Raw genomic sequence first — 11,911 nt, 5'->3', positions numbered from 1 at the left:
GCACTTGTACAATGCCCAGCACTGCAAAATCTCAGTCTTGGTGAGGGCTTGTAGGCACACAAAAGACTACACACTGCAAATAATAATAGCTGTGTTTTAATGCGATCAGTGAAGTTGATTGCAATTCACGTACAGGGCTTTTAATGTTATTGCTCACAATGAATCAGTGGACAGCTAGCTAATAATGCCTCATCTTCTTCGCTTGTTTTCTTTGGGATTTCTCTTTCTTCACTTGTGGAACCTCCAGTGGTTGTGACACCAAAGCCTGCTCCAGAATTGCCCTAATTTCCTGGACACATACATGCACACACCAACATGAATGCCACAGTGTCATTTAATTGGCTTCATAGACTTTTAACAAGCAGTCTTTCTGCAATACTGGGTGAATCTAAATTCTTAACACTGGTGTTAACACCGGCATGTTTGTCTCCTGGGGAAAGCTACACTGTCTGCACCGGGGTATTTTGTGTAAAACAGTGAGAATGGCTCTGTCAGTTCAACAAAGCCATGGGACAGAGTATCTTCCCATGTGATTCTCTGAGGGAACAAGTCACTCATAATTTTGGCTTCATAATGAACTGAATTTGCTCTGTTTTTCATTGTAGTGTCTATTTTTTATATCTTAAAAGATGCCTATTTTTTTCCCCTGAAACTTCTACAAATTTCAATATCCTTTACAGGACGTTGAAAGTGAAGATGACAAAATATAATATTCCATGGTGTCACTACTGCCAAGTAAATAATGGTATTTTTCTCTTGGGATTTTGTTCTGTTTAGATACTATAATGGAAATTCATGAGCAGATTTTCAGCCCATTGGAGTTTAGTTTTTACATTATCTCTGCATGTTGATGTTTTCTCACAAAACTAAGACCGATGATCTCTCTAACTAACTAAGCTGTTAACATTAAAGCAGTTTTGGTTTGTCTAACTGTCGGCTCTCCTTCACTTTTGCTGCATGTCTCTGCTACATCCCTCTGTCAGCAAAGATGGTCTATCTGGAAATCAGGCCAATAGAATGAGAAAAGAACACTTTGGATACATAAGTGAGTGGACCTCTCTGACCGGGGATGATACCAGCGCAAAGGGTACACGCCCTTGTGGTCTTGTTATCAGCTCAAACTACTTGAAAAAGTTGCAGCATTGAGTATACACTTGGCTTCTGGAATTCACATTTGCTCCTTAGTTTTACCTGCATAGCTGATTCCCTGTTCTAGCTGTTGAACTGGAGTTCTGCCTACACATATTTTAGCGCTGTTGAACTTCTGCAGTTGTTTTTGGTAAGCATAGCTAATGATAGGCATATTGCATGTGTTCAGATAAAAGAAGAGCACAGCATAGGAGTGTACTTAATTGGCTTTTGTTGCGTGTTATTGTACTGCTGGAGATGTACTGCCCAGTGTATCTGCACAAGTCTGTTTCTCCACAGAGATGCTTCTCACGTATTCACACAGAGTGCTGGGGTATACCCTCTGTGAACAACAGTGAAAAGCAGAGACACAGAGCAGGGAGCACGTTTCTGTATTTCTTATTTCCCCTAAAGACTGATGTTAAAAGTAATAAAAAATTTCCAGCTCTGTTACCAATATGTGGCATAAATGTGATTGACACAATTTAGCAAACCAACACCAGCCTGGCAAACAGGAAAACAGAACTCAATTCATTTTAACATCACATGGCCTCCATAATGTACCTTCAAAACTAATTAAGGAGTACTGGCACTTTGTTTTCCAGGAGAGATTTCCTCCATGTACAAGAAGCAGCTTCAGTACTGGTGCTGTATTAAAGAGATTTGAGGTGAGGAAGCATGATGCTGGGACTGGAAGAACAAGACCGACATGTAAGCACAGGATGAGACATGTTTGATAATGTTTTGTCTTTTAAAAAATGTTTTTGGTCTAAGAAGCACTCCACATGTACAGAGTTAGAGTTCATGTACAGAGTTAGGTGGGAAGATTCCTTGACACCAATTTTTCTTTTTGATCCTGACTCTCTGCTTGTACTATTTAAAGATGCTCTTGCAAAAAATGGGCTTTTCAGCATTGTACCACTTCTTTATCTTTAATTAATTTTCTTATACTCCTTTTCATACTTTTTGAATGCACATAATCTTGGTGATACAAAAACATGAAGCACAATTTTCCCCACAAAACTTTATATAATTTGACTAGAGCTTTTATGTCAGCACAGGAGACAGAACTATCTGTTTCTTTAGTGTATATATATGAGATTTATTCTTATTTGAAACCTTTTGTAGTGATTTATAAGTAGGATGAATCACATGAAGCTTTCTGTTTATCGGGAAGAAAAAACATTGTAGAAAACAGGCAAAAAGACGCATTGCTGATAAGAGATGCAGGATGTTATGTGTCATGCCCATAAAGGAATTTAATGTCCAATTTGCTGTCCAATGACAGAAAACTCTGTATGGTTGAGTTGAAAATGTCTCTCACAGTCCTGCCAGAACCAGTCTTTTGATTTGGAGCTTCACAGGTTCTATACCTATTTCTGCTCACAGAAAGCCAGTGAAAGGTGACAAGCTATGCCCCAGGCAATGTGTGAAGCTCAGAGAAGTGTCTCAGCTGTCAGAGAAAGAGATCTGAGTCCATGGGACCAGCTGCTGGAGGCTCAGCTGGACAATGTGCTTCCTTTAATTCTAATGCCAATGCCTTTCTGGCTGTTTGCTTTCGAGCCTCTAACAGTGCTTCTGTCCTGGTAGTACATTCCCAGCATCTCAGCCAGACATTATCAAACAAACAGTATCTGAACTGAAGCCTCACAGGCTGTATTATCAATCGTAGTTTTGTAAAGATATGGTTGGAGTACAGCAGATGAAGCCAGCTGCTAATGAAAGTGAGTTCTGTGCCAGCATGTACCTGAAGACAAATGCTAGACCCAACATGCATAAGGCATCTGGTTTTATTCCAGTGACATACGGCAACTTCATGACCTTATCAAGAAGTCACCCTCACAGCAGCATCAGCCAAGGGCAAGGTCAATCAGCCAGATGTAGAGGGAATTACATGTTTTAATATCTTATCTGACCAAGAAGGTGTTTAGCAATCACAGGGAGTACTCACAACACTGGGTAATTTTGCAGAGGGCAAGTGTACAGCTGCTGTGTTGTCGTTAAGTCTCCCATGCTTGTACATGACCAAACTGTAAGAGATGAGGCAGACAGTGAATTACAGGTGATGATTTCAGGGTGTCTAGATAGGCCCACACAAGACATACACCTACATCTTTGTACAATGTTCTTAAATATATGGTTTAAACTTTAGGTTCCCCTGCATGGATACAGGAGTCAGACTTGATGACCCTTGTGGGTACATTCTAAGTCAGGATATTCTATGATTATGTGATTCTGATTCACAGGGCTGCTCAATGCATGAGTCAGCCTGCTGTACTATATTACCCTTCCAATGGATGGAAGACAAAATATAAAGTTACTGTATAGTTGCTCAGGCATGTGAAATTTGTGGGTGTAATGACCCAGATGTACAGCCTGCTGACACACTGTTAGAATCAATAAAAGATGAATAGCAAAATCCAACCTTAGCAATCTCAAATATGCCAATTAAAAAAAAAAAAAAAAAAGAAACCAAACAAATAACTCTGGATAAACAAGTGTGGGAAGTGACTTCTAATTCTGTTTTGGCTGGCTTTTTCTCTAGGTGAGGGAAGGCTATTGGCACCTATAGGTACCATTAACACTTCTCAGGGGCTACAGAAATTCGGATCTCCTGGGCTGGGAATAAAGTCACCTCAAGAGATAGCCATCAGATACTCAAGGAGACAGATAAGTGACAGTTTCTCAGTATCTGGTACCTGAAAGTTATCTTTCCATGCTCGTATGTGCACCTTGGTGCACTACATGGCCTTATGCAAAATGAATCCCTTCCTTTAAACAGGCAGCATGTTAAGAGCAGATGGCAGCATCCCCCTGCAGGTCTGTGCCTAGCAGCAGAGCTCCAGCTCCAGGGCTCTTGGCCTCTGAGAACACAGCCTCTCCACCACACTGCTCCCCAGTCTGGCTCTTATCAGCTGTGGCATGCCCCTAGAAGTGATGGAAGCTGGAGCAATTGCGAGGGTGAAACCACGAAGGCCAGCTGCGGGCAGCACCATTTGTTTTAGTTCTGGAGTCAACTGAGAGGAGCGAAAGATCTAGGGCTCTGGGGCCCTGTGGATCATCTGATAAATACTTCTCTTTGAGGGTCTTCCCCCTGCCCAAATGTGGCTGCATACAGAGAAGGCACATGCATGAACTTGTAGCGACAGATGTCTACTTTGCTGGGATGTGCCATGTTTGACAGAGTAGTCTGCGAGTTAGCATGGGGCTGGAGAGTAAGCATTGCTGTTTGCTATAAACAAACCTTAGCAAAGTGCCTGTAATTGCACTGTTAGAAGGTTGGCCAGGCCTAGATGGTAACGGGAGGAAAATAATGCTTTCTTTTATCTGTTCTTGCAAACAGCTGGAGACAGATAAAAGCGGAGACAGTTTTAACCTAAGCAAAGATTGTGACTGTGTGCTTTCCTTTGTTCCTCAGTGCTTTCTGTTTTCCTCCAAGCTACATTTTTATTTGCAAATGAGACTAGGCACGGGACTGCTTACGCATGCTTTTTCTCTTTCCCTTCCTCTTGTTTTTGTTCAACTTAAGAAGATACTTGTTTTTCTTCAAACTCAACTCCTATGGTTGACTCTGCTTCAGAAGTATGCAAGGACAACACATTCTGTACTTCGTTATGCCTATGCCTCACAACCTCCAGAGTTCTGACACAAATGTGAGATGAACATTTTCCACAACTAACTGCCACTGAGGGAGTAGTTTTCCCATAGTATGCTTGATATAAAACCCTCCTGAAGCAGATTTTTTCAGATTTTCTAGTAACACAATGCATTGGCAAAAGATAGAAAAGGAGCTGTTATCTTAAAAACAAACAAACAAACAAACAAAAACCTCTGTTTTTTCTTCCAGAGAAAATTTTCAAATTCTACCCTTCAGAGTCAGTAACAAATTACACTGACATAATTAAAATTACTTACCTATCTAAGATCCTGTGCAATGCTTTGAGACCATAGAAACTGTGCATTTAATTTGATCCCCTGTACCAATGTTTTGGTACATCAGGAAAAGGTTGCTTTGCTGAACTTTTCACTTGCTCTAATTCTGCAAATCAAACTGACCCAATGTTGAATAACTCCATCAGGGTAACTTTAGCAGGCACACAGGCTCATCTACATAAGGAGTTACTCCAGTTCAGTTTTTCCTAATTAAATCTGCTGTGGATGTTATTGAAACAGAAATAGCTGTTCTGTTGTAAAACCTGTACTAAAGCACTCTTTTGTTTTGTTAATAGCAATCTTTAATGGCTCTGTATATTTTCTACAGGGCTGAAAAATAAATATTAGTTCAGATGTATTTTTACTGTACTATGTATTTTCCACATATCTTGCTGCATTCCTTTAAAAAGTAAAGACTATTTGAAGCACATTACAAGCTGTATTGCCTACAGAATTCTCAGGTATGCTTTATGGCAAGCCAAGATGATTTCACAATGGCATTCCTGCAATTTCAGCATCTGTTAAATAAAAGCACAAGTATTTTCTTCCAGCTGTTCTCTTTGATATTTAATTATCCTAAGCTGGTCTGCGGAAACACAGGAATATGGGTACAGACCAGTTAGCTCCAAATAATGGAAAAGGACCATTTCTAGTCTTGTGTATCTTATATGAAGAGTAAGAAGCCCTGTCTTTCAGCTAAAGTCTAAAATTTGGAAAGGAGCAGTCTGAATCCTTGCAGTACTTAACATGAATATGTTTCTACACAATGAGTCCCTGTAAAAGTCTGATTCTCAGTAGTCATAGATTTAAAGGCAGCCACAATACTATGTCATTCTCTGCTTAAGAACTGATTTGTGACACCAAATGAATAAATAAATAAAACATTATAAGAATTAAGTATATTGAACTCTTAAAAGACATAAAGAATTTTCTTTATCACTAATGTCTTTTTAGTCAATAAAATCTGATTTTTTCTATGTTTCTGATTGTTTCTATCCTCCACTTTTAAAGATGAAGATACATTTTAGGTTTATCTTTGCAATCTTTTCAAAACAAAACTGTTTCTGTTTTATAAACTTGCATTAAAATATGTTACATCTTCATTGTAATTGAAATTAAATGTTCAAGCATTTTGTATTTTACAGACTCTAAATACTCATTTTTAAATTTGTATAAGTCAAGAAAACTTTGTTATAGAAAAAGTTAAAGCTGTTCTTTGTTTTCCTTTTAAAAAAGAGAAACTCATATTACTAGGATGTGAAATAAACCCCCAAAAATCACTTATGTGTTCTTAATATACATATGATTCCTGCCTAAGATCATGCATATGTACAATTTTGCTATAATAAATAAGAATATAAACTGAAGACTATGTAACTTTTACAGTTCTCTATATCAGGGCTTGAAAGATATCTACACTTAAACTCCTCCTTGTCTTCAAGTTTCTGATTGCTCATTCTCCTCTGCACTTTTATTACAAGATAAGATATAATGACAACTGGTAGATAGAATTTTCAAGTTTAAATAAAGTTAAACACAATGCTTTTCAGAAATATAATCAGTTTTATTTGTTAAAGCGGTTGTACTGGGTACAATAGAAATTGCTATAATTTACAATACTTAAGGCATAGAATATTGGAGGGGGTTTGCTTCCACTGGAAGAGCAGTATCTTAGGAATAGAATCATTAGAATCAGACATTGATAGCTGTATTAATATAATAATATAATAATAAATACTTCACATTCATATAATCTGAATTTATAATAACCCAGGTATTTCAACATTAACTAACACATCTTAATCTGCCTCTAACATGTAGATAGAAGAATCTTCTGTAGCTCATAGAAGAAATGTATGATTCATGGTGAGGGTTATATCAACTCTAAGGTATTTCTCCTTGTCCAGTTTCACAACTGCCAGCTAGCAGAACTCCACGAGGATGGTGAGCAGGCAAGTGACTGCAAACACTGTTTGCTGTAATCTTAACCCATTAGAATACAGTATGATAATTTCCTCCTTTTCCGATTTCAGTTCTTAAAAAAAATCAAGAAAATCAAATGGTTAATGAGTAAATATGTAAATTTGAAAACACAAGGATTTTCAACATACTTGGAAAGTCCTCTGACATCTCACAGGTACTTAAGTTAAAGGTATCAGCTGTTAAAGCCAATCAAAGGGACTATTCTCAGGGGAGAGATGTAAATAGATGTCCCATCAATGATCGTTTGAGGAGCAACTGATAGCACTTATCAGCTCCTGCAGGCATTAATCTCAGAATAATCAAAAGTAAATACCAAGCAAAAGCAAGAGGAAGAACTTCACAAGCGATATGTACTCAAGCCTGAATGTCGGCTTTAACCCTTCCTTCAACAAGGGACTTCACTTTTAGCAAAAGCAGAAATGCCATACCCTCATGTACGTGAAAGCCACTCAGAGGATTCTCCACTGAGACCATTACTGCCTTTCTTAAGCTGGGCTCAAGAGTAGTAAGCAGTTAGCTGCTTTTCCAGAGCATGGGGAAGCCCATTATGTCTTTTGCTGCTGTGATATACGGCTGATTCAAAGGTGAACATGCAGAGTTTAAAGAGTAGTGTCACATACAACTGCTCCATACAGAAAAGTTCGAGGAAAAAGTGGTTTTGGTGGTAGGAGTTTTTTTTCTTTTTCTTTTTTTTTTTTTTTTTTGGTGTGGGGTTACAAAGATAGGAATGTCACCTTCTAATGTTTTGATTTACATCTGAGTTGCTGCTACAACTCAGAAGTCACAGCTTCAAGGCACTGCTACTCAGGTAGGAATCTGGTCAGGAAACAAGAGGCTGCTTGGGGTGCAAATGAATCTTGAAACTCTTAATTCTGTTGTTTTCTTACCCAATTAAAGAGTACTGAAAACAGTCTGGATTAGTCAATTCTCCACGGAAATAATATCAGTAAAGCAATCTTTAAGTCTTTATGCTTGCTGACACATTGTTTTAAAAATATTCAACCATTTAATCAGGGTTCTCCACAGGCTGATATAGAAAGACTTGACTTAAAATGATGTAGTGCTTTTGAGGAGACTAGATGGCACTGTTTTACAGTGATCGGGACTATAGCTACATATTTTTTTATGTGGAGTGCGCTCATTCTTAGAACTCATACAAGAATATTCTGAAGATTGAGGTACAGGTCTTGAAATAAGATTCAGATTAGTTTTGTGTCATTTATGTGTTATGATTGATGATTCTATGTGTTAAATAACTTATGTTAGTTTTCAGTTTCTTCTTTTCTCTAGTGTAATGCCGGTTCCTGCCTCTACCACACTAGTATACACTACTGTTTTTTCTCTTTCTTTATTCAAGAATCATATTTGTATACTTGGATTTAGTTTAGTTGTAGGAATTTTCCTGGTTAAGTGGAAAGTCTTAGACATGCACAGATTTTACAGAAGAGAAGTATTTAACCTCTGTAATTTTCAAGTAGAATGGTGGAAATCTTCCTACTGCACAGAATTATAAAGATCTGGAAGTGTCTTATGTGATGTACTTTACAAGTCAAGAGCAGTACATTTTACTGTCTCACTAATGCATTCTCTGAAGCAAAGCAACACACTGTAGAAGTCTAATTAGTACACTTACAGCGTCCTCTGAACACCCCCACCAATGCTGAAGGCAATTCTGTCACCCATGGGATAAAAATGCTTGATTTAACGCCATTTCTTACCACAGTTATTGTACATTACTTCTGGGAGACAGTTCAGAGTACCATAGCCGCACCGACAAAGCCAGCAGCCCTTCAGGACCCAGACGCCATGGGCAATGCTGCCGCAGTTGCTGTCAATGACAAGGGAGACATTTGGTACGTCCCTGAACCCAACACAGAAAAAAAAAACATACAGAGAACCTCACTCATTTCCTCTGATTTAATCTCTCTCTCTTTTTTTTTTTTTTTTACCTTTGCCTCTCATCATGTTCACAGTATCTGCCAGTGAAGTGCTTTTGGCAGGCACAGAAAGTCCCCAGGATACAGGTCCCTCCATTTTGGCAGCAGTGTCTGTTCAGTTTTTTGCCTGCAAGAGAATATTGCAGAGGTTAACATGCATCTCAGGGGCTATGAACCTCACCTTTCCTCACTTGTCCTCTCAGGTCTCTCTGGTTCTCAAAGTATCTTAAGGATATCAAGATATCAAGTTTTATTGTCTTTAGAGACAATAAAATTATATGCCTGTTAGGAGTGTTTGCTCAGCTAAACCCAGTTTGTTTAGTTAAGGATTAGAAACAAGCTACTAGGGATTACAAGATGGCAAAGAAGCAATGCCTGGTGAGTCCTGTAGCAGCAGCATGTGTTCAAGGGAAATATTTCACTTTGACAGACAAAGGTTTCAATCACACTAAGAAATGGAACATTTTTACTGGGAAGTGATGCATATTTTTGAATAAAGCAGTTTTGTTTTGGGGGGGGGTGGAATTTCATGCATTTCTTAGACTCTTGGGATTGACCACTAATTTAAACTTTACATGTGGGAGGAAACAGAGTATTTTTTCTTTTTTCTGTTAGTACTGGTGTTTTCAGGCAGCTAAAACTTATTTGTTTTAATTAACATTTTTTGGTCATGAAATATGGTGAACTAAAAAAAATTAACAGAGTTTCATTTACAAAATTTCAGATGCTTTTGTAAATACGAGGGACCAAACTGTTCTTCATTCTTAGTATCCTTCATTGTTTTTCCTTGTAACATTTTGCAAGTGAGAGATCTTAAGGATACCTTAAATTTTTATCACCATTTACTAAATGGCCACGGATATAATTTAAATGAGTGGCCACAGAAAACCAACAGGCTGTAATCTTCCAGGAAAACAGTTAAATCATTACTATATTATATTTTTAAAAGCAATCTAATGTAATTTTTTACATAAAAATGTTACCTACTCTCTGTAATTCCAGTGAAAGGTACGAATGACCTGGAACTCTGTTGCTTTCTACTTTCATAACTCTGATTCATGTCACTGAGAGCGTTTATAAAGGTCCCTTCGTTCTTGGGCTGCTGCTTCTGTGCTGTGGCATTGAGACTTTTCACATCTTCTTTACGTTCTTCTTTTTCACGGCCTTGACAAGAAGCGCAGAATTGGAAGGGAAAGGTAGTTTGTAATGAAGAAATGCACACTGTAAATGTACAAGAGAAAGACGGCGCGGGGGGAAAAACACGAAGTTTCCCTTACCTTTTTCTAAATGAACAGCCTGCCAGACCAGAGTCACAGTGTAAAGAACTCTGAAAAACATAAAGAAATTAACTAATTTTGTGCTAGTAAGACACAAACGCTAAAACGATGGTGAGTGTGTGAACTTTTAAAAGGAATAAGAACCTGGGGCTAGAGAAGGTCCCCGGCAGCTCAGGCAAACTCACCTAACGTGATTTCCCCAGTACATTTTCCTGCAGTCTGAAATACCCGTGAGGTCCTCCGGGAGAGCTTGAGCAGAAGGAAGAGGTCCGGAGGCCTTCACTGCAGGCTGTTGCATGCGGCAGCCCTCACACCGTAGACCCCGCTGGGGAGAGAAGGCAGCCGGGCTGACGAACCTTTCCTGCTGCTGTCCAGCTCGCCGGAGGCATAGTCCCCAGCCGTGCCGCTTGCTGAGCCCTTACCGGGCGCCAGGAACATCCCTCCGGGCTGGGACTCCCTGGCCAGCCCCTGATTTACATGCTCTGCTGCAGGGTGGAGCAAGGTGGGGGTTTGCTCCCACCTTACTGCTGGGGGGAGAGTTAAGGGCCTATGAGCACAACAAAAAGCCCAAGACAGGAAGATCTCAACTCCAGTATATTTCGTAACGCAGACGACTATGTACCACCATATACTGCACGAGAAAAACAAGAAAACAGACATTGTCCTGCAGAATAAGTGTATGATGAACTGCAGCAGGTACATATATGGAAGGTTAAAAAGCCTCAGACTTACCTATATGCTTTGTCTCTGCCAGGGTTTTCCACCAGAGATCTGCTTTATGAGACTGTACCACATTGCAGCAGGGATCCTTAAACCCCCCTTTAGAGATTTCTACTAAAAGTACTAGGAAAAGCAGTATAAGTTCCCTGAGAGAGGATTGTTGTCTCACAAGAGCTGTTAATAACCTTTTGAAACATTTTCTGAAAATTTTTACTGTTGGTAAAATTAGGCGCGTTAGTAAGTATCCTAGTCTGAGCTTATGCAGTATCAGCAGACATCTAGATATAATTTACCATGCGTACTGAAATGGGCTAAGACCATTCACATGGCTTTTCTATGGCTCAGAAGCATCAGCAAAAAGACTTGCAGCTGGGCAGTGGGTAGGCTTTTCTCATCACATATCTACATTTTGTACCACCAAGTACAAAAAGCAGCTCTGGGTAAGCTTTTATCATCACATTCCCACATTTTGTACTACCAAGTATGCATGGCCTTTACTCAAATTGTGACAGGAAACTGCAGCAATACAGCTGGTTTTGTTTTGGAGTGGCACACAGAAGAGGAATGTTTTCGCTGTGTCACTGCAAACCAAGCTAGTAGAAGTTTCACCTTGGCTAGATACAAGACCACGCAAGTATGGGTCAGACTGTCACTGGAGAAATGGCTGCACTGACTAAAGACATTATCATCCTTTGTTTGTATGTTCCTGTGGCTGTCACTTGTCAGATTTGCCCCATCTGAATTAATGGTCTGGAAGCTGTGATCACTTCTCATCCAACTTGGTACAAAGGCCGGCTTAATTTGCAAAGATAGCTGTCCTAATTAAAGTCAACCCTCATGGCACTAAAGCAGATGGAGAGTGTTTTGAGGACATGTTCCCTTACACAACTGCACGCAGCATGAGTAACAAGAGAAGATGGAAACCATTGCAAA

General features: G+C 39.3%; 1 protein-coding gene across 1 annotated transcript; it reads right to left on the bottom strand.

Annotated features, from left to right (window-relative positions):
* Positions 1 to 6,823: 6,823 nt before the first annotated feature.
* On the bottom strand, positions 6,824 to 10,688 carry LOC146424698 (cryptic protein-like). The gene is made up of 6 exons (XM_085042993.1): positions 10,444 to 10,688; positions 10,259 to 10,308; positions 9,969 to 10,145; positions 8,994 to 9,108; positions 8,763 to 8,872; positions 6,824 to 7,096 (listed from the first exon to the last, which is right to left on the bottom strand). The coding sequence occupies exons 1-6, from the start codon at positions 10,554 to 10,556 to the stop codon at positions 6,984 to 6,986; spliced, it is 678 nt and encodes a 225-aa protein (XP_084899119.1). The 5' UTR covers positions 10,557 to 10,688; the 3' UTR covers positions 6,824 to 6,983.
* Between the last annotated feature and the right edge of the window lie 1,223 nt (positions 10,689 to 11,911).

The sequence above is a fragment of the Lichenostomus cassidix genome, chromosome Z (genome assembly GCF_008360975.1).
Source record: "Lichenostomus cassidix isolate B80296 chromosome Z, HeHo_3.0, whole genome shotgun sequence".
Classification (NCBI taxonomy): domain Eukaryota; kingdom Metazoa; phylum Chordata; class Aves; order Passeriformes; family Meliphagidae; genus Lichenostomus; species Lichenostomus cassidix.
Note: the sequence above shows the minus strand (reverse complement) of the source record. Positions and strands in the feature narration are given on the sequence as shown.

What these genes read in the sequence shown, in the direction of transcription:
- LOC146424698 (XM_085042993.1), bottom strand. Translation starts at nt 10,556, where the DNA reads ATGCAACAGCCTGCAGTGAAGGCCTCCGGACCTCTTCCTTCTGCTCAA. An exon ending in TTTCACTGGAATTACAGAGA is followed by an intron (nt 9,109 to 9,968) that starts GTAGGTAACATT and finishes ATTCTCTTGCAG; the next exon opens with GCAAAAAACTGAACAGACAC. An exon ending in AGTAATGTACAATAACTGTG is followed by an intron (nt 7,097 to 8,762) that starts GTAAGAAATGGC and finishes ATTTTTTTTAAG; the next exon opens with AACTGAAATCGGAAAAGGAG.